The 27500-nt window shown below is 43.9% G+C and overlaps 1 protein-coding gene across 1 annotated transcript in view; it reads right to left on the reverse strand.

Annotated features, from left to right (window-relative positions):
• Positions 1–27442, reverse strand: part of acsl3a (acyl-CoA synthetase long chain family member 3a) — a 45390-nt gene extending 17948 nt beyond the window's left edge. Inside the window, exons 1-8 of the mRNA XM_080732374.1 lie at positions 27300–27442; positions 19674–20328; positions 17348–17525; positions 10971–11080; positions 9948–10086; positions 3882–4032; positions 1753–1876; positions 1089–1160 (exon numbers count right to left, since the gene is read on the reverse strand). Of these exons, the coding sequence (XP_080588500.1) occupies positions 1089–1160; positions 1753–1876; positions 3882–4032; positions 9948–10086; positions 10971–11080; positions 17348–17525; positions 19674–20042 (1143 nt within the window). The 5' untranslated portion in view covers positions 20043–20328; positions 27300–27442. The remainder of the gene's footprint in view (positions 1–1088; positions 1161–1752; positions 1877–3881; positions 4033–9947; positions 10087–10970; positions 11081–17347; positions 17526–19673; positions 20329–27299) is intronic.
• Positions 27443–27500: the final 58 nt, after the last annotated feature.

Here is a 27500-nt window from a genome sequence, read left to right on the forward strand (position 1 = left end):
TCAACAAGCTGACAGCGCATCACAATGCGACATGTGCCATGATAATGTGTAGATGCGCTATTTTTTACACACTTTTACGTTTGGAAGTTTTCGCCTATAATGCCCAAAATAGGGCTGCAAGGTTCAAAGTGGTTAAAATGGATGGACTGGCCTCTGCTATTCAAAGGAAGTTGAATTTTGTTTCATTTTCACAACATCAACATGGCTGTATTGAGCGAAGCCAGACGCTTCTATCGCATCACATCAAGGTGGTCATAGATTACTGTAACCAGATGTAAAATCCAACCTCACACCTAACCTTCCAGTTGAGCCGCTGGACGTCACAGTGAGACCCTAAAGCAGGGTTCCCCAATAGGCGGCCCGCGGGCCATTTGCGGCCCGCAGGGTGCTACTGTCTGGCCCACACCAACCCCAGTAATAATGGTGGTATAAGAGCAGCAACAACACTAGTATATCGTCATTGTCGGGTGGAAATCTCATATCTCCAAATTTGTACGGTCTTTCGCAAATCATAAAAGGCTGTCGCACAAAAGTAGTGAAAACAGCAGATCTACAAGCACACAACGCCTCGCACCGCAAGGCGTTGTGTGCTTGTAGATCGTCTGTTTTCACTAGTTTAAATCATTTTTAAAATGATAAATTCAAAGCGAACAGTTTTGGACATACAAGATTTTCACCCGACAACGACGAAAACTGTCACTGGAGTAGCGGGAACGCCACCGTCGCCCCCTGCAATGTTGTGGCCCTCGGCTTGGTACCCTAGACATAATTCGGCCCTTGGGGAAAACTAATTGGGGAACCCTGCCCTAAAGACTCAGCGACAGAGACCAGAGCGGGCCGCTGACAGCAATGGATGATTTCACATCAGACAGAGCTTGGCCTGCTGCACACACTGTCAGTACCACTCTGGTTGTGGCCTGCTGGACCAGGAGGAACAAAGAAGCAAACTACTGAACCTCTGCCAGACAAGACCAAACGCAATCCAGTAGAGAGACTTTGAGTGACAGACTTGAATACACACGTACGGTAGCTATTTATATGGTGTTGTGTTGTGTTGTGTTGTGTTGTGTTGTGTTGTGTTGACGTACTGGCACAGCAGCCATCAGAGTGGGCCGCAGAACACTGGTGTCTCCTTTACTGCCTTTCTTTATCTTTGTCGACTATAGGGGGGGAAATGGAGAAAACAATCACAAATTATGTTAATGACAGATTTCTTATATTTTTCTTTTTCAACATTGAACATGGGAATGATAAAGGAACACTTGTAGTGATCAATTAGTAGATGTTTATTAATGTTATTACAAAGCACCATATGAATGCAGTCCATTTAGAACGTCAATAAAAGAGTCTGGCTTGTGATAACATTGTTTCACATCAGTGAATGAATGAATGAATCAATCAGCAAATTGTGCTAATACAGTACAAGGTAACATTCTATTACAAAGCATTCTTCCTCCCAAGTCCTCATAACACAGGGGCAAGTACCTTTCGCAGACACAAACATGTTGATGAGGAGGGATCATTATTTGCTATGCTCTGCCTATCAGTAAGTATGCTCCTCACAGGGTTCAAGACCACTTCGGGCAGCGCACTTTGTTTAAATTGTTTTCATTGTATTTAAAGACGTTTTCTACACTGAATCTACATGGTTCGCATTATGCATCATCACATGACTAACACTGACATTGAAAAGTGACGCTAAAGGTGTACCCAGTGTGTTGAAACGTGAATGATGTTTTCTAGTAAGTGTACCTGGTCAGCCAGTGTCAGTGGTGAAGAGTAGCCGATCCTACAGCCATGAGACACACACACCAGCTCAGCACTCAGCTCCAACACATGGGCCAGAGGCAGGTAGCCAATATACGTGTCCTCCTCACTGTATACACAAAGAGCTTCTTAATACACAATGCCAAATACCAGTTAATACCATTTAATCATACTTTAGTATCGTCTGCCAGTGACATCATCAATGAAACTGCAGTCTTCTTTATATTCCTGAAAAGTTACAATGTTATAATGGAAGCCACTGTTCCCAAGATAATAAAAATGTAATTTGTTTAAAAAAAGAATATCTTCCTAACGATGATGTCACTGGCAGACAGGGGTTTCTGAACTGCCCACAGCCCTCCTAAGAGACACAGACAGAGAAGGGGGGAAAAAAAGTGTAATTTTATCATGAACATTAGTGAGGACCAATTATAATAGGTTGAAAAGTGGTGAAGTCGTCCTTTAGAGCCCACCCAGACGAAATGCGATGTTGTATAAGATCAGAACTCGTGGCCTTTAAGGATTGCCATTTCTACAGAAGCAGGGATACTGCACTGCAGTATTTGTAGGCCTGTTCTATTGAGGGGGGGGGGGTGTGGCTGCATTGTATATTTACTGCATTGTTATTCGTCAGAACCGATGTCCATCTGACGTATATTGTCGTTGTCGGGTGGAAACCTTGTATGTCCAAACCGCTCGTTTTGTGCTTATCATTTTAAAAACTATTTAAGATCTACAAGCACACAACGATCGTCTATTTTCACTAGTCATGTGCGACAGTCTTATATGATGAAGCAGGGCTTTACTTTACAAAAAAACGTACCGACAGTGACGATACGTAAGATAGGCAAGCATCCAAAAAGGAGGTTGGGGCGATGGTTTGCGAGGAACCACATTTCAATGAACGTGCATGCAATTCAGTTCTTACTTAGGGGAGGTTTATGTACACAGCGTGACAACAAAATACACAAAGCAAAGCCATCATTTTCATTAACAGCCTGATCGAGATCACAACGGATCTTAACCCCGCTAACCCTCCATCTTCCTCTCACATCCTCCCCATTTTTCCTCTGTCCCCAACTTCCTCTGCTCTGTGTTTCCTCTCCTCTCACCTCCTCTCCTCTCCTCCCTCTCTCCCCAGGGAGACATGTGCCCTTTCATAAACAGCATAAACATTTTCCTCGTACGATGCCGCTAGCGAGCCGACGGGCCAATGAGACTTGTGCCGCCACGCATGCTCAGTTGACACGGAAGTGAGCCCGATAGATCTTAAAAACAGCGCTGTCAGGCGACCTTTAAATCAACGACCCTAATATTGTACGCAACCAGTGACAGCAGAGATAAGTCAGGGGGAGGAGGAGGAGGAGGGGGGGGGGGGCAGTACTTAGAAAAGGCAGATTAGAGTAATTTGCTTTCTTAAAGACTGCTGATATGATTGCTAGGAAAACAGCAGCTATTGTACTTCACAGAAATGCTGAGGAAGCTTTCTCATCATTGAATACACACAGCTAGGTGCACTAGGTAATTTAGATCCACACACTGATGCTGATGTGAATTAGGGAAATTTAATTAGGATAATACTCAAAACTGCTTTTTCAGACAGATTTTTCAGACAGCAATCATTCACAGAACTTGACATAAAACATGTCCAAAAACAATGGATTTATTCCTGTTTGTATGTCAGAAGCATTGTGTTTTGTTGTTGTCTGAGACTGTCCATAATGACATGCATATGTCCGTCCAGCATCCATACATAAAGAACAATGGTCTCCTTGACCATCTCTCCAGTTTCCAGTTTTGCATATTAGTCGGTCTCAGTCTGCGCACCTAGGCTGCTGATGCAGACTGACAGCGTGTCGCAAGTTCGAATCCCAATCCTGGCGACCTTTGCTGCGTGTCACTCCCCAGTCCCCATCTCCCTCCCCATTTCCTGTCAGACTACAGTTTACTATCAAATCAAGGCAGAAAAGCCACCAAAAAAAAAAGAACATCCATTGTCTGTTGGTGTGTACACCGTGCTCTTTTCTAAAGCACCTGAAAGCTAATTGGTCCACAAAAGGGGACAAGTCAAGTTGTATAACAGGATATGATGTCAGAAGTGTGGGTGTGCCTACCTGAGGTTTGGTATCCTCTCTGCCATGCCGGTGATGCCAGCGATGATGTTGCTATGGGAGATCATGACGCCCTTGGGGACGCCTGTAGAGCCACTGGTGTACATGATGACAGCAATGTCTGAGGGCAGGGGCTGCTTACGGGCACGCGACGCTGTACAGGACACACATTGTCATGTTAGCTGAATAGGATTGAATAGGACTGCACAATCTCTTGAAATATTGCATTGCATTGTAATTCTTCTGCATATTTACAAACTGAACACACACGCAGGCAGGCACGCACGCACGCGCATGCGAGGCATTGTGTGCTTGTAGATCGGCTATTTTCACAATTTTAAATCGTTTTTGAAATAATAACAAAAAAGGAAGGTTTTGGACATACAAGGTTTCCTCCCGACAGCGACGAAATGGAAATGCAGACAAATAGAATGCAACCGACAGGCTCAGGGATAGGAGTGTAACAGTTTATACAGGGATGGAAAATTATTCAGCTGTTTTATTAAACAAGCGGGCTACTGTTGCGTAAACCTCCTTAAGTTTCTTGGCACCATCATCGGAGAGAATTGTGTCACATGAGAGCAGACCAGGGCCCATCTCTACACCTTCATTCATCTCTTTCTGCAGGGGCGTCACAAGGGGGGGAAAGTGGGACTGAGATACTAGGGCCCAAGGTGGAGGGGGCATCATTATTTTATACTTTATTGAAAAATAGCAGATATACAAGCTCACAGCGCGGCACCAAGTGCCACGCTGCGAGCTTGTAGATCTGTTATCTTTTAAGCAAACATTTGTAAGTAAAATTTTGCTTCTGGGGGGTCCCTGGAAATAAATATTTTGAGATGGGGTCCGTGGCCAAATACATATCATTTTGGGGGTCCTTCACATGAAAAAGTTTGAGCTCCACCACTGACATAGATTTTTTTTTTTTTTTTTTTTAAAGAAGACTTGCACAGATGTTCACGATTTTTCAAAAATAGCAGATCTACAAGCTTGCAGCGTGGCACCGAGTGCTGCGCTGTGAGCTTGTATATCTGCTATTTCTCAATAGTTAAAGCACAAAATGATGCATAATAATGCGTTCCCCTATGAAGAACATTCATGGGTAGGCCCGCAGTGAATCTTTGTACCCAGGGCCCAGAATTTGGTGCGACACCCTGTCTTTCTCACTCCCATCTCCCATGTTCTGGTTTCTCTCAACAGTCTCTCATCACTGTTATTGCCTCTTGATTTATAAATAATAGGCCCTTTATCCCTTATGTCTAAACATTTTTGCGATTTCTTACAATTATGAGAAACATTTTTAAATACCGGTAGTTAGAATTGCCGATCGACACATTGTGAGCTTGTACATCAGGGGTGTCAAACTGCCATTTTGCGGGCATTTTGCGGCCCGCGAAGAGGTCCAATGCGGCCCGCGACGGACCCCCGGCGGCCATCTTGAAAAAAAAAAAAAAAAAAAATCAAAAATATTTTTTGGACCTCCAAAAATGTAGTAGGCATGATCGCAATCGCGAAATTGCATGTTTAACCCCCATACCACACCACATTTGAAGAAAACATAATGGCTTCTATCTCATGAATGCCTGAACGGATTTCCAAGCAGATTTTTTTGTTTGAAAGCTGTGAACAGCGTGCACACACATGGTGCATGATCTAGGCATGGGCATGCATGATCTGTGCACTATGAATTACATGGAAGTCTATGGAGACTGAGGCATCCTGGTACTTGGCAGCCATTTTGAAAAAGCAGCAAATGCGTTAATAGTAGAAAAGAATATGTATAACTTCAAATTGAGTTGTTCTACTTTCAATGTTTTAATTGGGCTCCTTAAAAATGCGTTGTTTGTTTTCAGTGTCTATAATTAAAGTAGCTACAGAGTCAGTTACTGAAATACAATGCTGTGTAAAGGCCTATTCACACTGAGCACTATACGTATAACTTAAAGCTTATGTATATATATATGTGTGTGTGTGTGTGTGTGTGTGTGTGTGTGTGTGTGTGTGTGTGTGTGTGTGTGTGTGTGTGTGTGTGTGTGTGTGTGTGTGTAAACACCTTTGACACAATCTAATTGTCTCAATAGAAGAGCAGGAAAACTAAACGCAATCATCTCAATTGTTATATTGTAACACTACCATTCAGATTAGTAATAAAATGTGATTTTATTGGCCAAGCAAAGTAGGCCTGCATAATACAAGTGTAACTATACAAGCTGAAACTCTGGAGTCTCAGGTGATCATAGCTGAAACCTCAGAACAATAGCCACACATTAGCAACCATAACAGATAGCCACCCCATTAGCTAACAGAAACTGCTTATGTAAATGCTGGAATGTTGGAATTTTAAAAAGGTAATCTCTTTCACTTCAAATTGCATAAATTAGCTATTGTTCATAAGTACTGTAGTTATAGAACTGACTGCCAACAGACTAAAAATCACACCCGTGTGAAGTGGAGCTGTGTGTGTGTGTGTGTGTGTATGTGTGTGTGTGTGTGTGTGTGTGTGTGTGTGTGTGTGTGTGTGTGTGTGTGTGTGTAGATCATGTGTACCGATTTTTGTGACATTTGAAGAAAATATGTAGGAAAAGGAGCAAAAAGTGTGTTTTGGAGAAAATTCAAGATGGCGGAAAATCTATCCTGGCGCAAATGGGCGTGGCCTATATGGGGAGATGCGTCTTGACCCAAGGAATCCAGGGAAAAAAGAATTTTAATTTTCCGATCCACGGTTCAAGAGTTACGGGGCAAAACGTAAAGTGGGCCGTTATAGCGCCACCATGAGGCCGAGTGATGTAATTATTTTTCGATTCATTCTTAAAATCATTATGAATCTCCTCTCCGAGGTTTGAAACTGTAGCTCCTATGGTTTACGAGAGAAAAATACTTGAAAGTGATTTCTTGCATTGTCCCATTATAAGTCAATGGGGACAATTAAGCGTCGTTTTTTGCCGATTACGTCGGCATGGTAAGGCGGATCGGAACGAAAGGTAATAGAACACCATTCCCGGCCGAGCCGCACATTTTGATGTATATATTGCGCGAGTGGCGTAAATGGTGCGGCACTAGTTACGTGCCGAAGTCAGGCTACATACACACAGACACACACACAGACAGACAGACAGACACACACACACACAGACCCACACAGCCACGTATAGGGAGCCTGTGTTTCACACAGCTCCAAAAAACAATGCTGGTATAATAGCCATTCACACTGAGTGTAATAGTTTGGAAAATCGTTTGAAAATGTTCAGTGTGTGTGTGTGTGTGTGTGTGTGTGTGTGTGTGTGTGTGTGTGTGTGTGTGTGTGTGTGTGTGTGTGTGTGTGTGCGTATGTATATGCATATGTTTATATATACACAGATATGTTTATTGTATATATATATATATATATATATATATATATATATATATATATACACTTAATGGCACTTAGCTGGATGTGTGTGCTCGTGCGCTGGCTGCGGCCCAGCTCAAGTCACCTTTTGACCAATGTGGCCCTCAACCCAAAATGAGTTTGACACCCCTGTTGTACATGTAGATCGGCTATTTGAACTGTTTTAAAATGTTTTACAAAAGAGTAAAAAGTGTGACTGTGTGTTTGACCTCAAGATATGCCAAAAGCTCACAGTAAATTGTCTTCCATATTTCCCCCCGAGCTGTTTAAGTATCTGTCACATATTTCAAGCAACTGAACAACACCTGCACTGAGAATTGTACACTGAGGCTGTGGAGTGGGAAGGGAATTGTAAAATTAGTAACATACTGTTATATAAAAGAATAGGTCATAATATTTCTATGTTCACAGTCACATATACTTTTCTGGGGTCCTCCTGATCTTGCTATGGATACAATAACCAACACATCTGCAATGAATGGAAAATATGTTCTATATAGATTTATTTCTGTGATCTCTAACCCCCTACTTCCATGAGAGATGTGACAGCACACGGGCGGAAGGGGCGCAAATCTCTAGTATCCTATAATACGGAAATACTTCAAAAGAATACTATAGAAGTATGTGGAATAGGACATGCGTTAAACACACAGGCAGGTTCCTAAGGGACTTGTCTACTGTATATGGGGTGGGGTCAAAAACACTCAAACCCCTTTTGGCACAGGCCCAAAACCCCCACCACAGACACGTGCACTTTGCCACTTTCCCCTACTTCTTCTTCCTCTTCTGCGTGCATTTCTATGCATCCTGCCATTTGAATAAACAAACACAACCCGGGCCAAGCTAGCTTAGAGCAGGCGACAAGCTAAGTTCAGCGGTGCGGCGCGCGCTTCATGTGGTAAAAGAAAGCTGGGCTCTCTGGGTTCTCTCTCCGCTCTGCGTCTTATGGAAATACAAACAGCCTGGAGACGTCGATGCTCTGCAGGCCCGGAACCAGGGGCGTCACAAGGGGTGGGGGGGAAGTGGGACTGAGTTACTAGGGCCCAAGGTGGAGGGAGGGGCCTTAATTATTTTATACTTTAGCTATTGAAAAATAGCAGATATACAAGCTCACAGCGCGGCACCGAGTTGCCAGATGTACGATAATTATCGCATTTGTACGATAATTTAACCCTCTGTACGATGTACGATCAATAATTCAAAAAATTCCAAATGTATGATAATTTCGCCATACCACAAAAAAAAGTGTGTGAATTTACTAAAGCCCCTGGCTGCTGCTTCGGGATCTAGTTTGGCTTTTCAAAATAAGTCAGGAAATGAGTCAATCTGACCCTAGATCTGTACTTTGAGGCATTGAAAACACATGGCGCTACTTTCCAGTCCAGTTTCAGGCTTTTATTTGTGTAAAGTCCAGGAAGTTTCCCGCCTCCACGCAGCATGAGTTGCATTTTTGTCACGTACTGTAGGAAACTCAAACAAGGTTGTTTCTTACACTAAACACACATTTCTTTTGTGAAATTACATATTTACACATGTGATTTCTCTTTTTTGACTGTGTACGATAGTTTTCTTTCAAATACGATAATTTGAAGCCTCCGGTATATACGATAATTCAACATTTCCCATCTGGCAACACTGGTGTGCCTCAGTGTGTGTGTGTGTGTGTGTGTGTGTGTGTGTGTGTGTGTGTGTGTGTGTGTGTGTGTGTGTGTGTGTGTGTGTGTGTGTGTGTGTGTGTGTGTGTGTGTGTGTGTGTGTCAAAGAGAACTGATGTCATGTGAAGTTAACAGCACTGTGTGTAAACATGACCCCCTCTCGTCCCAGCGGTCCGACGTATACCCTCCCACCAAAACTCCTGTTCCATAAACCTCCTCCTCCGTCTTCATGTGTCTACATGGTATACACTACCAGCTCTGCTCTCTATGAGTCAGCCGGCAACAGCTGGAAAATAAAAGCGGGGAGTTTAGGGAGTTACTTGTTGATGAAGGGGACGAGGAGGGCCAGAGGAAATAAAGGAGAGAGATGGAGAGATAGGTTTCCCTTGTCCATCCTTCTGAGGGCGCAAATATTAGCCCCGCCCCTTGTCCGCCCCAGCGACCTTAATCTGACACAGATGTGTGCACTTCCTCATTCACATGACCTAATGAGCCCATCTAGCGACCCCCCCACCCCCTCCCCCACACGCCGCATTTATTGACAGTGGGAGAGTTCGCCGGTGATAAACTCTGAGAGTTGTTCATGTAATGTGTGGTAGAGAGTTCTTATATGCCCCTCGGCACAAAACATTTCTAAATTATTTTAGAAAATAGTAGAACTACATAAGCACAAAACACATCACATTGCAACATGTTGTGAGCTTGCAACATTTTCTAAAATCCTCCAAAAAATGTTTGTCCCATGCTGGCAATTTTTCTATGCGTCCACTGCACTAACCCACAGAGCTTAGTGCAGCGGACGCGTGAAAAGCATGGACCGACCGACCCATCCACCGCCTGGGGCCCTCCAAACCTCCAACTATATTTGAGCCTTTATGAGACAGACAGTGATTTACACACACATGTAGGTTTTGCAAAAGTTTGGGGACATTACCATAACCATATCAGATCTACTTGTTGTAACCCTAACCCTAACTTTGACCTTAATTTGAACATTAACAGAGACAGACGGATGCTTACCGTTCTCTGGCTTGGTCCCCAGCTGTTGCACGGCAGCCATGTTGTGGACACTGATACCTCGTGGGTAGCCCGGCCACGACGTGGGTGAGTCATCCAAGACGATGATATGCTGCAGCCTGGGAACTTCTTTTAAGATTGCCTAACACCACAAACGCACATGCATAATAAGCACATGCATGCATATACACATACTGTGAAGTCAGGTTTGTCTCACATACTGTATACTGTATACACATTAGGGCATTAATGAAAAAGTCGACAAGTCGACTGAGTCGACTTCATTACACAAGTCGACTCCCACCAGAGAAAGTCGAAGGTCGAAGTTGAAAAAAAAATTCTTTGTATTTTTTCTATCATTATTTATGCTCCACGCGTGCGTCTGTACAGCATTCAAACAGTATGATTGCTTATTGTCAAGGACGGAATGATCCAATATTACAGTGCTACATTACATTTGGTATAACATGGTTCTATTGTGAAAATAGCAGATCTACATGCTCACAACGCCTCGCGAGTCGCGATGCGAGGCGTTGTGAGCATGTAGATCGGCTATTTTCACAATTTCTGCCTCTATATATTTGACAATTTGGACAACGTTTAATTTGTCAATTTAGAGGTATTAAAAAGTCCTTAAATTGTCACTTTAGATGTGAAGATACCCTTTATATACTTAAACTTTGTTAGTTTGTTTACAGTTGAGTGAGAAAACAATGTTGCACATTAAGCTAATCATCCCAAAATAATTGGGGGGTCGTGTGTGATGTGATGACGTCATCAAACGATAAAGTCGACTTCAACTCAACTTTTTACTGAGTCGAGTCGACTTGCAAAAATCACAAGTCGCTAATGCCCTAATACACATACAGCCACACTTTTCTTCTTTCAACAATGTACCTGTATATTATCAAATGCAATCATGATGATGATGAAGATGACGTGCATGAAGTGTAGTGAGTAGTGAGCAGAAAAGGCTTGCATGCGTGCGTATGTACGTGTGTGCGAGCGTGTGTGTGTTCTTCTCACCTTGAGTCTAGTCTCTAGTAGCTCTCTGCTGGTGAAGATGTGTGTGACCTGAGTCTCGTTCAGACCGTGGGCGATGGCTGGACCCCCCAGAGTGGAGTAGAGGGTGACCACTGCAATACACACACACACACACACACACACACACACACACACACACACACACACACACACACACACACACACACACACTATTACATCCACAATGCCTTCGTTTTTAAATAGAAGTTTGTTTCATGTGAAGGACCACCAAATTGATGGTGTAATTGGCTGTGGACCCCCATCTGAAAAGAATTATTCCAAATTTGTCTACATTTTCTAAAGATTTTGGAGCACAACGCGCCACAACGCATGAAGATCAGCTATTTTTGAAAGCCGAAAAGAAATAAACTGCTTAACTGTTCCTCATTTTCTGGGGACCCCCTGGAACCTCCTACAAGGACCCCAGGGCTCCCCAGACCCCACTTTGTTCAACATTGGCATTCAATATTGAAAACTTAAAAAAAAAAGAAAAAAATAACAAAAAATAAAACAGGATATGGATGCTGAGGTTCAAGTGGTTCATTGTGTTATTTCATAGCAGATGTAGTACTGTAGTAACACTCCCTGCTCATTATCTAATCATTTCAGGCCTGTAGTGTAAACAGAGTCTAACAGTACGTGCCAGTGATGTCTGCAGAGCTTCTGACAATGCACAACTCATTAAAACTAAAACTAACTGCATGTGAAATCACTTTTTTTTTTACTTGTTCTACCATATCAGATGTCATACATTCTTTCTTTCTTCATGTCACCCTAGCATTTTCAGCTTCTTTATATCAATCATAAATCTTTCCTTATAATACCTGTGTGCATGCAATGTGCATGCATGCGTGCATGCATAGGTGGGTGCATGCGTGGGTGCCCGCAAGCAAGAGTGAAAACGTTCCTGAAAAGGGTGCGGCTCTCAGGTCTTTGTTTGTTTCCGTCATTTCTATTTACAGTCGATACTGGAGAGGTTTTAACTGGGGTTTTGTGGAATGTTGACTTAACAATGACTACAAACTGTTACACATACAGTAGTAGAAGTATCCAAGGGCTCAGACTTCTTTGTGAGGGCGAGGTTGCGCCATGTCTTGGCCATCTGGCCAGTGATGTACCGGTATATCGGACCAGTTACCCAATACCCATATATGGAGACCCTTGGTACCCATATATGGAGATCCATGTATCGAAAACTCTCAACATCACAGTGATGTCAGAGCATGATGTCAGACCCATAGACCGTAAAAAAAGTGTACACGTCCAGACGTCCAGACAGACAGAGTCAGCATGTGCCGTTTCACATACTAAAATGGGCCTTCGGTCACACCTGTGGAATAATCATCCATTGGAAGTCAGACAGGCTACCACAGTGGCAACTTTTAGAATTCTTTTAAAGACTCATTTTCCACACTTTGCTTGTGTTTTTATGTCTGTGAGAAAAACTTTGTAAAATTGTTTTTGAAAAGTTTACATATTATTATTATTATAAAGTGGTTAATCTGTCAAACTCAGCATAACATGGATATACTGTAGTAAGAGAATGATACTACAACTGTGTTGTAGTGATGAGAAACCCAGCCTGTGCTGAACTCAGTGGGGTCTGTGTGCGTGAGTGTGTGCACGCGCGACGTGCGTGTTTGTGCCTGCAAGCGAGCGTGCGCGCGTGCATGCATGCGCGCGTGTGTGTGTGTGTGTGTGTGTGTGTGTGTGTGTGTGTGTGTGTGTGTGTGTGTGTGTGTGTGTGTGTGTGTGTGTATTCCACACTGCAGAGTCATGCTAGAGCTAAGCCAGCATGGCGTGTGCGAGAGCTGTGATACGTGCTCCATGTCAACACAGCTCCATGGCCCTTCTCTGGCTTTGGCCCACTGTGATGACATCATCAGGCGCCACTAGAGGCCTCGGAATGGCCTTCCGGCCAATAGGACGCAGGCTCTTGCTGCTTGATGAACCCTCTTTGGAAGAGAAACATTTGAGGAATGTGCGATCTGTGAAATGGTGAGTAAGTGTACTTGCTACTGTAGCTGCTGGAGTCCGTGTGACCTGACTCCAGCAGCTAGCTGGAGTCAGGTCACCCCTGCAGAGGCTAAAGCGAGGGAGAAATAAACGGATGGATGGATGGATGGATGGATGGATGGATGGATGGATGGATGGGTGGATGGATGGATGGTAGGGATGGGACAAATTATGAACACTTCATATCACGATTATTGTGACAAAAGAAATTTATTTTACGATATTATCGCGATAATCAAAACCATTATGGGGTGGAACATTTGCCAAAAGAATAGCTGATCTACAAGCTCGAGCTTGTAGATCGGCTATTTTTTGGCAAAGACATTTGATAGAGAGTGAAAAAGAGACTGTATCAAGTACGTATATTATAAGTAACTTTTACCAATTATAGATGGTTTAAGTGGTACCGGATATGCAGCTCTGCAAATAAAAGGTGAATTCATCCCAGTGCATGACGGAGGACGATATCACGATATATTAAATCTCCACGATATGATTAGCGTGAGTGTTTTTTATCACGATAAACGATAATATCGCTTATCGTCCCATCCCTGATGGATCCCGGCTCCTCCTGTCGAAAGTGTCCCTGAACAAGATACTGAACTGCTCCGGATGAGCAGGTTGGTGCCTTGCATGATTGCCATAGAATATACATGTATTTACCATGCAAGTGTAGGGCCAGAAAGACATGGGACTGGCCTAGCGATCCGGGCACCTGTCCTGAGCTACAATGTAGCCTGTCAGCGCGTCACGGGCTCGAGTCCCATTCCCGACGGCCTTTGCTGTGTGTCATTCTGCATCTCTCTCCCCTGTCTCCTGTCTAACACACTTCACTTCACTTTCAATAAAGGCATAAAAAGCCCCCGAATAAATCTTTAAAATATAGATTACACACTCTCTCTAGTCTAGACCGTCAATTTATTGAAACACAAAGTTAGAGAGAGAGAGAGAGAGAGAGAGAGAGAGAGTGAGAGAGAGAGAGAGAGAGAGAGAGAGAGAGACAGAGAGAGAGAGAGAGAGAGAGAGAGAGAGAGAGAGAGAGAGAGGAACAGAGGGAGGGAGGGAGGGAGTGAGATGGAGAGGGTCATAGAGAGTTTCATCTAACCCCATGTTGACACAGTCACAAAGGACAGGATTTGGTGACATCACATCTTTGCGTCACGATGGTTCCAAACATTTCCTGGTGCGTGTCTGCGTGGTGTATGCGTGTCTGTGAGTGCGTGTGTATGCAGACGAAGGGCATGACACCTCCAGTCGATCGTGAGATCCAAACACGCCTTTGGGCTCTGTCGTGTTTCATACACACAAACATACAACAATACGGTACACACAGCACACATGCACATGCACACAAACCTAACAGTGACTCTTTCACCACTTTGAACATCCCGTCCCTATTTTCAGCATGTCATTATAGGCAAAGAATTGTTCAAATTGTGCAGATCACCTATTATTACAATATGAATATGAATCAATATGTACATGTACAGGCCTGAATTGTACAGCAGTGGTTCTCAACCAGTGTTTTGCAGAGCATGTTTATGTTAATGATATTTTTTTCTAGATTTTAAAGAAAAAATCACACCCGTGTGAACTGAGCGGTGGTCGTGGAGGCTGTGCAACAGCAATACTGGGTGGGTGCAGCGGGGTTAGTGTGCTTTACAATGCTGTAGTTCCTTCACACACTCTAATTTATTTGACCCTAAAACATTCAGTTTGTTAATAATAATAATAATCCTTGACCACACATGCTGACCCACCCTTCCCCCCTGTGTGTGTGTGTGTGTGTGTGTGTGTGTGTGTGTGTGTGTGTGTGTGTGTGTGTGTGTGTGAACAACAGCGCCCCTCCCTTAACATGTGTGGTCAGAAAAGGACGGCCGGACGGCCGGACGGACGGACGCATACCCACACACACGGCCACGTATAGGAGACGGTGTGACCACCGCTCAAAAATACAACAAAATTGTTTTAAATTATTATCTATTTTTCAAATTAATGTAGTTGTTTGGCACTTGCAGTGTCCTGCAGTGCAACACCCTGTTGTACAGCATGCAAAGCAGATTCGTCGGGCCTCAACACAAGTATGGTGGATTATGCACTTTTGACAAAGACGCCGATGTACACAAAGATGCACGTAGTATATACTGTAACACACACACACACACACACACACACACACACACACACACACACACACACACACACACACACACACACACACTGTATGCAGAGTGTTTGAGTTGACTGGGAGCCCTTGGCTGACTCCCTGATGCTTCTGTCAACATCAGATGCTCACGTAGATCCTCTCACCCCTGGCCCTGATACCATCACCCTCCCTCTGCTCCCTCCAACCACACGTCTCTGTCTGCATCACTCTCACTGTCTGTCACACTGTCACACTGTTTGGGTCTCTCTCTCTCTCTCTCTCTCTCTCTCTCTCTCTCTCTCTCTCTCTCTCTCTCTCTCTCTCTCTCTCTCTCTCTCTCAAAATCACAAAATCTATATTCAATGGATGATAAATCAAAGCCGTTAGATTTTAACATAATCATATATTTCTGTTGTAAGGAGCACATGTGAAAAGCTGTCACGATAACACTTAGTAATGTCTGGACTGTGACAACACTGGTCACCTTCAACATTGCTACAAAACCTGTATATCCACTAATGATGTACCATTTATGTGTTATAGTTAACACATAGTTAACAGTATTCCCCACATTTTCCTTTTTATACTTAATTGTTTTCACACTTTGGAAACATATTTAACATTCAGCTGTTCATATTGTTTAGCTGCCCACTGGACCGGTATCTGTCTGGGGGTACAGGGGGGTAACACAACCCCCGAAGTGTGTGTGTGTGTGTGTGTGTGTGTGTGTGTGTGTGTGTGTGTGTGTGTGTGTGTGTGTGTGCGTGTGCGTGTGTGTGTGTATATATATATATATATATATATATATATATATATATATATATATATATATATATACATACACACACACACACACACACACACAGAGGGAGAGAGAGGGAGAGATACACAGAGAGACAGAGAGAGAGAGACAGACAGACAGACAGACAGACAGACAGACAGACAGACAGACAGACAGACAGACAGACAGACAGACAGACAGACAGACAGAGAGACTGACAGACAGAGAGACTGACAGACAGACAGAAAGAAAGAAAGAGAGAGAGAGGAACAGGGGATGAGATGGAGGACAGGAGTAGATGAGGATGAGAGCAGGAGGAGAAGTGGGACACTTATATAACAGCGGGGCAGAAGGGACAATCTGACCTTCCATCTCAGCTGGACACTGCTTATTACAACTGTTTCCTGATGTATTACTACTGACATTAACAGACCATACACAACACACACACACACACACACACACACACACACACACACACACACACACACACACACACACACACACACACACACACACACACACACACACACACACACACACACCTTGCCCTTAAGGTTCATTTGGGTCCACTGTTAGATCTGAAGGTTATTAGGCAACACTACTGCACCATGTGCATGTGTTGAAGCTGACCAATCAGCTAAAGTAACAAGGCAGGCTGAACTCACACACTGTGTCTGTGAGCAACCTCTCGGGTTAACGTATTGTACAGTATACGTGGAGGCCATGTCAAACATGGTCGAAACGCAGTGGACAAACGCGATTTCTTCGGATGGTTTGGTAGGATTCAGTGCAGAGGAGGCACAGATGTTTATCTGGGCGCAAAGGAACCAAAACACAACTCCCTTACACTCTCAGGAAACCTACTAATCATCAACAATCCACTAATCTTGAATGTTGTTTCTTTTTAACAACCCCTTGGCTTAAACCCTATACTTTCTTAACCCAGAGTACCCGAGGAGGACTGCTTCTTTTTTCTACAGAACAATTACGTTCATAACAAGCTGCCATCGGTATTGTTTTTGTATTAGTATTTGGACGCATGCACCCCCATCTGAAAATGTTTTATCCCAGGGACCCCATACAAGATTTGTCTTCATAATGTTTGCAAAACCTTCTAAAAAGATTCCCCACATTTTTCCAAAATGTTTTTAAAATATAATAACATCTACAAGGTCACAATGTGTCTGTCGCATTGTGCCACATTGTGAGTTTGTAGCTATTTCCAAATGTCCAATGTACTGTATATTAACTACAGTAGGGTGGTTATAATGATCCGATGTTACAAATTTAGCTGGGGACCCCCTCAAGGACCCCTGGGGAGTCACCTGGACCCTACTTGGAGAACCACTGACTTAAATAGCACGAGGGGTTGTTACATCACATCCTGTGTGAGGGTAAATGGCCTCTACTTACAGGGGAAGTTGTGCAAGAAGCAGGCCTGGGCGGCTATGATCCACTCTGCTCGTGTCTCACAGAAGATGGCGATGTTGTTGTGCGGCCGTTGGCCCAGTGCTGCCAGGCCGCTGCCCAGGCGGGACGATGCCTTGTGGGTCTCTTCATAGGACATCCACAGGTACTTCCCCAGGATCACCTGCAGGGGGAGACAGCGAGCAGAGAGATTGGTGGTGATGGAGAGAGACACAATAGGGAGAGGGAGAGGGGGCGCATGGGAGAGAGGACTACTGATGATGAAATGAATGCAGGCTCTTTAAATACTTGTTCTCAAGAAATGTGAGTTTACTCCACAGTGGCATGTTTACTGGCTTTGTTAAAAATAAAAGATCTTCTGGGGTTTGGAACATTCCAACTGTGCTTGTTGGCCAGAACATGCTGTATTCCTTTTCCCTTTTTTCCCCCAGCAAGATGGCAATGTTCTTAAATCAGCTTCTGTTATGGACATTTTGTGTTTGAGCTGACAAACCATGGCCTAAACCTAAAGGCTATGAAATGAACACCCCTGTCTCTCCAGCTCTTGAGTAAACAGAAAATCTTCAGGTCAGGATTATGCTCTAAATAGGACCACAATTAGGGTTTTTTTTTTGTGTTGTTTTTGTTGTTTGCAAACGGTTAATAAAGTATTCAATAACTCAATCTATCAATCTGGACCAGGAGAGCAAAAACCTACTATTAATGTAGATGCTGGACATTATCACTAGGGTGTATCATAACCCAACATACAGTACACACACACACACACACACACACACACACACACACACACACACACACACACACACACACACACACACACACACACACACACACACACACACACACACACACACACACACACTACACAAACTATTGCACATTGGTGAGGTGATACTGCCTCCAACTGGTTTATCATTGCTAGTGCAACGTGATTGCATACCCACCAAAACACATGTGCATTCACATGTGTGTGAATGCACATGTGTTTTGGTGGGTATGCAATCACGTTGCACTAGCAACACACAAAGAGAGAGTCATGAAGAATTTTTCAAATCCTTTTTCTACGAATGTAAACTGCTTGGAGACTGGAGGTACTCAGGCTTACAGCAGAGTTGCAACATCGAGGTCAAAGGGGATTACAGAGATTGAGCAAATGGGATTAAAAGAGCAATTTGGACATTAAAAGTGTTGCAAGTCAGACTTTCACATGTCAGACTTGCACATGCAAAACAAACAACAATTCCAGGCGCGCACGCACGCACGCACGCACACACACACACACACACACACACACACACACACAGCTTGTGAGTTTAGTGATAACGTTTAGATTACGTGATGATGTGATATGAGGACAGAGTTTTTAAGGATTGTGTGTCTGGACTGGTCAAAGTACTGATCAAACTTAGCCTGGCGTTGCCAGCCACGCCAACACGAGGCTAGATCAAACTGTCCTCACATCACTCTGACCTGTTTTATCTCTCCTCCTCACTGCTCTAGTCTTAATGTGATGCCCTCATGCCTATACTGCAATACAATAGATTTATCAGAATACAAAAGATATGTACGTATGTATTAGACAATCCTGTATGCTTTCCGTATCACACGCGCATCACTCTCTCCCTCCCCCTCTGACTCTCCACTCCCTTGCTCAAATGCACTCTCCCTCTCTCCCCCTCTCTCACTTTCTCTCTTTCTTTTGAACGAGCTCTGATCTAACACACAACACATGACACAAACCATTGCCTAACAACGGCAATTTGCACGGATGTGGCGTTTGGGCAAGTTCATATTTGTGCACAATCTTCCCATCCGCCACAGAAGACTTGAGCTTTATATCAGGGGTCTTCAACAGGGGGTCCGGGACCCCTAGGCGGTCCTTAGAGAGTTACTACAGGGGGTCCTCCAAATCTTTGTGTGATAGAAACCTTTTATTCTGCGAACTTTAGCCAAAAATAGCAGATCTACAAGCTCACAACTCCTCGCGTTATGAGCTTGTAGATCGTCTATTTTCGGCAAAGTGGTTTGGTGTCGATGGAAAAAGTACTGAGTGAAAGGCCATGTTTAAGTATTGTTCAAGTGGTTAAATATCTTAAAACACGAATTGACGTAAATCCAAAATAAAGTGATGATTGTGCTGTTAAACAATGAAACTATATGGCATATATGAAAAGGTTGTGGGGGTCCCTGCTTCATCTCTCTCTCAGCTAAGGGGTCCTTGGCCTGAAAACGTTCAAGACCCCTGCTTTATATAGTAGATGTATGAAATATGTATATATGTTGGGAGGTCCATCCCGTGTCTCTTTACCTTCTTGAACACCTTCCCGTTGCCTTGTCTCTCGTCCTCCTCGCTGATGACCTTCCGGGTGCCCAGGCAGTCTCTTTGAGGCCACTTAGTGGCTGCGTACTCAAACACCTTGTCCAGGGTGTCCACCCCAGGGTGCAGCGATGTCACCAGCCTCTTGGCGGCGCCCAGCGCTCGGTAGGGCCCCTCGGGACGGCCCGACACCGAGAGGGCCTTGGGCCTCTGCGCCCGCTCCGCCTCGGAGCCGCCCGCACTCGTCGAACGCTTGGAGCTGAGCAAGTAGGAAGGCAGGAAGGTGACCAGGGTATAGATCCACACCATCAGGTGAAAGAGGAGTAGCAGCATGGGGTTGAGGTCCTCTTTCATCTTCATGTTGGGGTGCTTTGTATGTGTGTGGTCGGGAAGGGGAGTGATTGGTAGAAGGTAGTTTGGTCCCTTAGATGGGGAGGAGGGAAGAGGAGAGAATCTTTGGAGGCTGTAGAGGGAAAGGTCCTTGTTGAGTGTTTGCTTGTCTCTCCCTCTCAGCAGGAAGTCACTCAGTCCCCCCCGTGCGTCTTCTCTTCTCTGTCACAGCAGTGTCCCACTTTTCTTTCGATCTCTTATTTTTTGGACTTCTTCAGTGCTCACACCTGCTGATCACGCACATGCTTTTCAACTCCTGAAAAACATTTAAGAAGAAAACAGTTAAGATCAACGATCACAAAGTATGTTTTGTTTTTTTCTGGCTGTTGCAACAGATTATCCTGAGAACACTTTATACTCAGATGTCACAACCTTACAGGCAACTCAATCAGAAAGTGAAAGAAAGGGGTTTGAGTCACAATCCTCAGCAGAAAAAAGAAGTCTGTCACTGAGTGAACCGCATTTCAACCCCAGCTCTCACTTCTTAGTAAGGCTGAAACACAACAACACAATCAACACATGAACACTCTTGCAGAGGTGTAGTTTAAAGTGACAGAGTGAGACTTTCAGAAGTGCAGTCGATGGTCCTAAGTGTACTTTATGCTGGTGTTTGAGAGGGAACGTATGCGAGTAGACAGGGTACAAAGCACTGGTCCCATAAGGACAGAGGAGAGAGGGCCAGATAAGGTCTCTGACTGGGAGGGCAAGCTGTGTCTAGAGAGTGTTTGGATGAGCAGAGGATGTACCCATTAACCTCTATGATGCAATGGCAGTCGGTCACAGCACAGAGACAGAGGGACACCAGGGGCCACAGTCCCTAATGATGGATTACAACACGTATCCTCAGGGTTAGCGTTAGGGTTAGGGCTTAGAAACACACAGGGACACTTTTTGTGACATTGTCTACACCAGTGTTTCTCAATCTTTTTTGGCTTGAGTACCCCCTTTCCCTGATTTCTGAATCCAAGTACCCCCGTTACCTGACAACAATATTTTGCTCACCATACATATTGGTAGACCTATACGATGCTATGATAAACCGCCCATTTCAAGAATATAAAACCAGTAAGACTCCCTAATCGGGAGATAAGCGACCATAGGTGGCTTATCTCCACAAATAGGGCAAAAATGTGTTTTTCCAAAATCTTCCTGATCCATGTTGATGACATGAGTGTAGACATAAAGTAAGAATTTCAAATGGTGTTTCCTGAGCACTGAGCAGATTTGTTTTCAACACTGTGGCCAAAACATTTCAGTCCAGTTTTCATGTCAATAACTTTAAAACATTCAAACAACTTTCAAACACATCCCAGGTACCTGGTACCAAGTAATGTGCCTTAGCAACTATCAGGCTCACACCAAGTTTCTCCAGGTGTCATCATTAAGCATAACAGTACATGGTTTTCAATTATTTAACTATGAATAATATTATCATGATTTTTACTTATATTTTTATTTTCTGGGGGCATTTCTCATGTACCCCCAGCAGTACCTTCGTGTAACCCTTTACGTGTTGATTATTATTTGTTATTGTTTTACCTATGAATTAGGCCACTAACTGTGTATACACACACACACACACGCACACGCACACGCACACTTACACGCACGCACACACACACACACACACACACACACACACACACACACACACACACACACACACACACACACACACACACACACACACACACACACACACACACACACACACACACACACACACACAGTTACACAGTTACAAGCTAGCTAAGCAGAGTGGCACTAGTGGGATTCTACCACCTAAAACTGGCAGGGGTCAGGAGCTGTCCATGGTGCTGATCCCAGATCCCCCATGTACCATGTCCTACTACCACCAGGCTTTCTGAGGCACATATCCAACTATCACTATCAGCTATAAGGTCGCTTTCCACCAAACAGACTACTGCAGATTACTACAGTCTGGCAGGTGAATGAAGTCAGGAGATCAGTAGGTTGGAAGGTGTGGAAAAAAAAGTAGCTGAATGCACCTGAGAGCCGACACCGACAGATGGTTACTATCAGGAGCTAAAAATAGCCTATGGCTTGATGTCTTTTTCAACAACAAGCCCGCTGCTATCCAACGGTCGATGCTTGGTCGGCTTTCGGTGCTTCCCTACAATTTACGACCACACAGTGTACCCACCGCCCATTCAACAGTAGATCTTTGGCAACAGAGTACGCTTTCCAATTCCAACACTTACCACCGCCGACGTCGGTGCGGTTCTGAGCTACCTTAACCTACAACCATGATTTCTAATTGAGATGTCAGATATTACCATGTTTTCTAATTGAGATGCATGTCGTGTTACCATGCTTTCTATTTGGGATGGTAGTAAGACATGTCTTACTACCATGCTTCTTAAAGGGGAATACCACTCATTTTCAACTTTGAACTATGTCATTAATATAACTTAGAGTTGTTGTGTGGAAATAAGAAAATATCCCAACCTTTTGTGTTGCCTAGAACTGGAGGATAGATTGTGGGGTCATGTGATCAGTGACATCATGAAGATGTACTCTGAAAGCCAAAGAGTACATCTTCATTGACCTGTTCTTTGTATGTAATGTAATATTTTGTCAATAAAAAAAAAATAAAAAAAATTCACACAACAACTCTAAGGTATATTAAGTTGAAAATAAGTGGTGTTCCCCTTTAACTCAGACACGTCCTACTACCTTGCTTTCTGAGGTGACGCTAAATGTTAGCACAAGCCAGCAATCTGTGTATCTCTGTTGCAATCTGGGCACATGAGTGCAAATGTCCCACTACCATGCTTTCTGCAGCAAACTAGTGTATGGTTCTCTCTCTGTTGCAATCTGGACGCTAAATCTGTGCTAAAGTTGAGTGTGTTCAGTAGTACTTCATGTCCTGGTTCATTTCAGTCCTCAAGGCCAAACATGCCACTCTCCAATCCAATGTTCCATTCATAGCCTAATGACATTAACACAGCAGAATAATGCCACTTTCTCTACTTGTCTTTCTGCCTGCATCTGTATTTCTACCAGTCTTTTCATTTCTATCCCCCCAACACACACACACACACACACACACACACACACACACACACACACACACACACACACACACACACACACACACACACACACACACACACACACACACACACACACACACACACACACACAAAAACACAGTGGCCTGCTCCTTTGAGGCTTATGAATAAACTAGAGAGTTAAACATCATTTTTCCCCAAATACAATCTGTTTCATCATGTGCACACGGGCACGGCCACCCTCCTCCTTTCCATACCAACCGTACCTCCCCACCCAGCACGCCTGCCATTGTCAGATAGATAGATAGATACACTGGTCTACGTGTCGAGATACCATAAGTGTGAACATTCTGGTTTGTCTGTCTGTACAGTCTGTACCACAGAAATCGACCAATTACAGCTCATGCCGCCAACAGGTACTAGAGCTGCATCGCTCTGAGAACGGACTGGTTATGTGAAGCCAGACCTACTACATTTAAAAGTGAATTTGTGCATAGGAAATGTGCAAGCAGTGTGAAAGGACAAAAATTCATGGGCACACTTGGTTAAGATCAACACATTGTTTGCCAACTGAACACAAATTGCACTGCAATTTATTCAGCTTCGAACACAAACTGCACAGTACATTAATTTGCTATAGCTAAAGATTTGATAGGGAGGCCACACCACTAGTAGAATCGATGTCTTGCTTCTCTCTCAACTGATGCACATTTGAGTGACTATAGGTGGATGATCATAGAAAGGTGCTGTTCTACAATATGTTGTTATGCTGTTAGAAATGCTGATAGAAATCAACTTCAATGACCTTAATGATCAAACTGTAATCATGGTTTTAGTGACTACTGCTCAGTAGTGTATATAGCTCAAAGCTGTAAACACTAAAGGATTTTTCAGTCCCTTTAATATCATTACTTTGTTGGTACCGTATATGGATTGCCACTATACAGATTAGATGATAGCTAGAGGCAGATGGCAGATAGCATGGGCTGTGACACACTATATGAGTCACACTAAATAAATAACACAAAGCAGATAAGAAGACACAAAAGGTGACACAATTTAAGAGGTCTGTCTTATGAGAGATAGGGCATAAGGCTGTTTCATTATACTATACTTGTGGGTGTGTCTAGGTGTGCGTGTCATGCAAACACACTAGCACGCACGCACACAGACACACATGCACGCACGCACACACACACACACACACACACACACACACACACACACACACACACACACACACACACACACACACACACACACACACACACACACACACACACACACACACACACACCACATTTTATCGAATATTTGAGCAACTTAATAGGCTAATTAATCACTTTAGAGTAGACATGGCTCCTATTTTGACAATATAGGCATACATAAAAAATTTATATCTAATATATAAAATATAATTCACAACATGTCGCAGTGCAATGTGTATTTTCCAAAATTGTGCAAAAGTTTCAGTGAAAGATCTTTTGAAAATGGGGCTTGTGGTTATGTCCAATTAAGTCCATTGTCCTGGTAATCTCAGCCTGTCAGACAAAGTGACACCAAGCATTAAGTGTGTACCAAGAGATCCAGCAATCTGGGTAACATGGCCTTCTCTTCTCTCACTCTTTTGCAGTGCTGTGTTCTACCTGTCACGCGGGTATACAGAGTATGCTGTGAAGATTTTTTTTTTTTAAGAGTATGCCCTCGTGAACCTTTCAAAGTAGTGTATCTGATAGGCATTATGCACTGGCTTATGCCTTGGCCACACGAATAGCTGCGGATCATAGATTATTGTATGCCCTCAAAAAAAGTCTGGAACAAACCACTGCTCTTTTGCTCTAATCTGATCTAATTACCAATCTTTTACTTTGTCCCTCGATTTCCCCTCATGTCACTCTTAGAAATAGTATAAACATGTACTCTCTCTCTCTCTCTCCGCTATAGGTTAGGACCTCAATCTCAAAATTTGCTTTGCTGCAATAATACACTAAATGAGTATTGAGAATGCCATTACTGAATCGATCTCCAGTCCAGCCTGAGAGAATAATGGCCAGCAGCCAGGGGCAGAAAAGGTATGCAGTAGTTAGTCAATGGTGAGCTTTATGCAACAGGCAACAGCTTTGCAAACAGCCTCCACTCACTGGATTAATGGAGTAATATTCAGCCATGGCTTGCGTGGTGGGGTGAGCTGGCATTTGCCTGTGTGTGTGTGTGTGTGTGTGTGTGTGTGTGTGTGTGTGTGTGTGTGTGTGTGTGTGTGTGTGTGTGTGTAGGGAGGGGGGAACCATTGCTTCCTTAAGGGATTGTGAATGGGGCCTTTTGTGTGGCAAGATGCATTCTCAGCCCACTCAGCTGAGCAGGCATGCAAGCAGGCTAGTCGTGGTGAAAGTTCAACATAGCTATTGTGACGACATGCCACACTCCAGCACACGACACCGTACCACTGCCAGGGGCAAGGGCCAGCAGTTGCCTCAGGATGTGTCTGCGTGTGTGTACATGTGCGTCTGTCTGTAAGTCCGTCTGTCTGCCAGTGTGGGGTGGGGGTGGGACCCGGACTCCACTTCTCCCGAACATTGTCTGTGAACTATTTGCATACACGTGTGTGTGTGTGTGTGTGTGTGTGTGTGTGTGTGTGTGTGTGTGTGTGTGTGTGTGTGTGTGTGTGTGTGTGTGTGTGTGTGTGTGCGTGCGTGCGTGCGTGCGTGCGTGCGTGCGGGTTAGGGTGCACAGACATGCACACACTAACCTAAGCGTTCCAAACAATGGTGTAACCACAGCTTGCAAAAGCTCTGAGCAGTCTTAAGCATGATTTCACTGAAAGTGAGTGCACAGTTGGAGAGATTATGTAGATTTATGCAGACCAGGCGTCAGATTTTCTTCTGGCTTGCATGTGCACAATGACACACAACAGACATGCCATTCACCAGACATTTCCTGATGTTATGCTCACTATTCACTAGCCTACTACAATAATACTCACTGGAAAGTGTCTTGAATTTGAATGCTGACAGTCTTTGTTACATGGAATATGTGAGAAAAGAGTTTTCTATGAAATGTAGCTACCCTTACCCTCACGCAAAACAACCTACTTTGAAGCAGTTCATTACTTTTTTTAATTCAAAATGCATATTTTCCCGCCTGGCATAGACAAGACACAGCGAGTCTGTGTGTTCTCAAATCGCATCGCACCATCCTGGTGAGACAATAGCATCTCTGTGTATGTTACAGGCGCTAGCTAATAGAACAACCGTAATTTGATAAGCGTTACCATGGGCCAACTCACAGCAGCGGTGCAAATAAGCCCTGGAAATTGAGAAAACATGGTTACGGTAAACAGCCTCAGGTACTATGAAAGATAAAGTGACAGTCTGTTAGGGACATGCAGCAGGTGAGTAAAACACAACAGAGTTAAGGATGCTGAACGGAGAAAATAAAGGGTGGGAAATAGTGAAGGAGTACAAAATGATGTAAAGCGGTTAGGAGGTCATAGACTATACTGCAGTTCATGTTGCTCACAGACAGAAGCATGTTAGGTCATATGACACTTATAAATTATTAATTCACCGGGTTGTCCATGAGTGAATGAATAGAACACACACTCATCCAATTATTATTCTCTGGGTGGGATACGGAGTAGACAAGCACTGAGATAACAATTCTTCATATTGACAGTATTCTATCTCCCCAGTGTTCATCCATTTGCAACTCCGAGCATGTAGCCTACAAATAGAACCAAATGGATCCATCCAATTATAATTTTAGGGATGGAGCACAAGACAAGCATTGAGATAACAATTCCTCTCATATTGAGTGACAGTTAGCTTACTCTCTCTCACACATGCACTAACACACAAAACACTGTAAAATCCTCAGTGTTCATTTATCCATTTGTAAATCTTACCGTGTGTGTGTGCGTGTGTATAGCCTAAATGAAACCAAATGAGCCGGCAAGGATGCATTTGGTTTCATTTTGTACAGGCTCGGAGTTAAATGAATGAAAACGGATGATTTACTCTCACAAACTGCGAGCATCCAGGGTCTATCAGGTGCTACACAGCGGTTGCAGGCAGCTGTGTGCAGCATCCATCCATCCAGCACATCTGGAGGCAGAAAAAGACAGGACCAGCTGAGCTGGTCCTGTCTTTTTCTGCGCCCAGATGTGCTGGTAGCTCCGTGTTTAAAAAAATCTTACCTCGGTTCTGCGTCGCTGGCTGCTGTAGAATGGATGTATATTCAGCCTAGCGGCTCGTTTCGTTTTCCAACCGGAGGGAGGATTTTTAACGCCACCTTTGAAGGTGTTGCTTTCAGTTGAATTCCCGGCCGCACCAGGTCCAGTCCGTTGTATTGGTCGGTCCGGAAGTGACAGGCGCGTTGTCATGGCGGGGACAAACCA

The sequence above is a fragment of the Nannobrachium achirus genome (genome assembly GCF_963921795.1).
Source record: "Nannobrachium achirus genome assembly, chromosome: 8".
NCBI lineage: Eukaryota > Metazoa > Chordata > Actinopteri > Myctophiformes > Myctophidae > Nannobrachium > Nannobrachium achirus.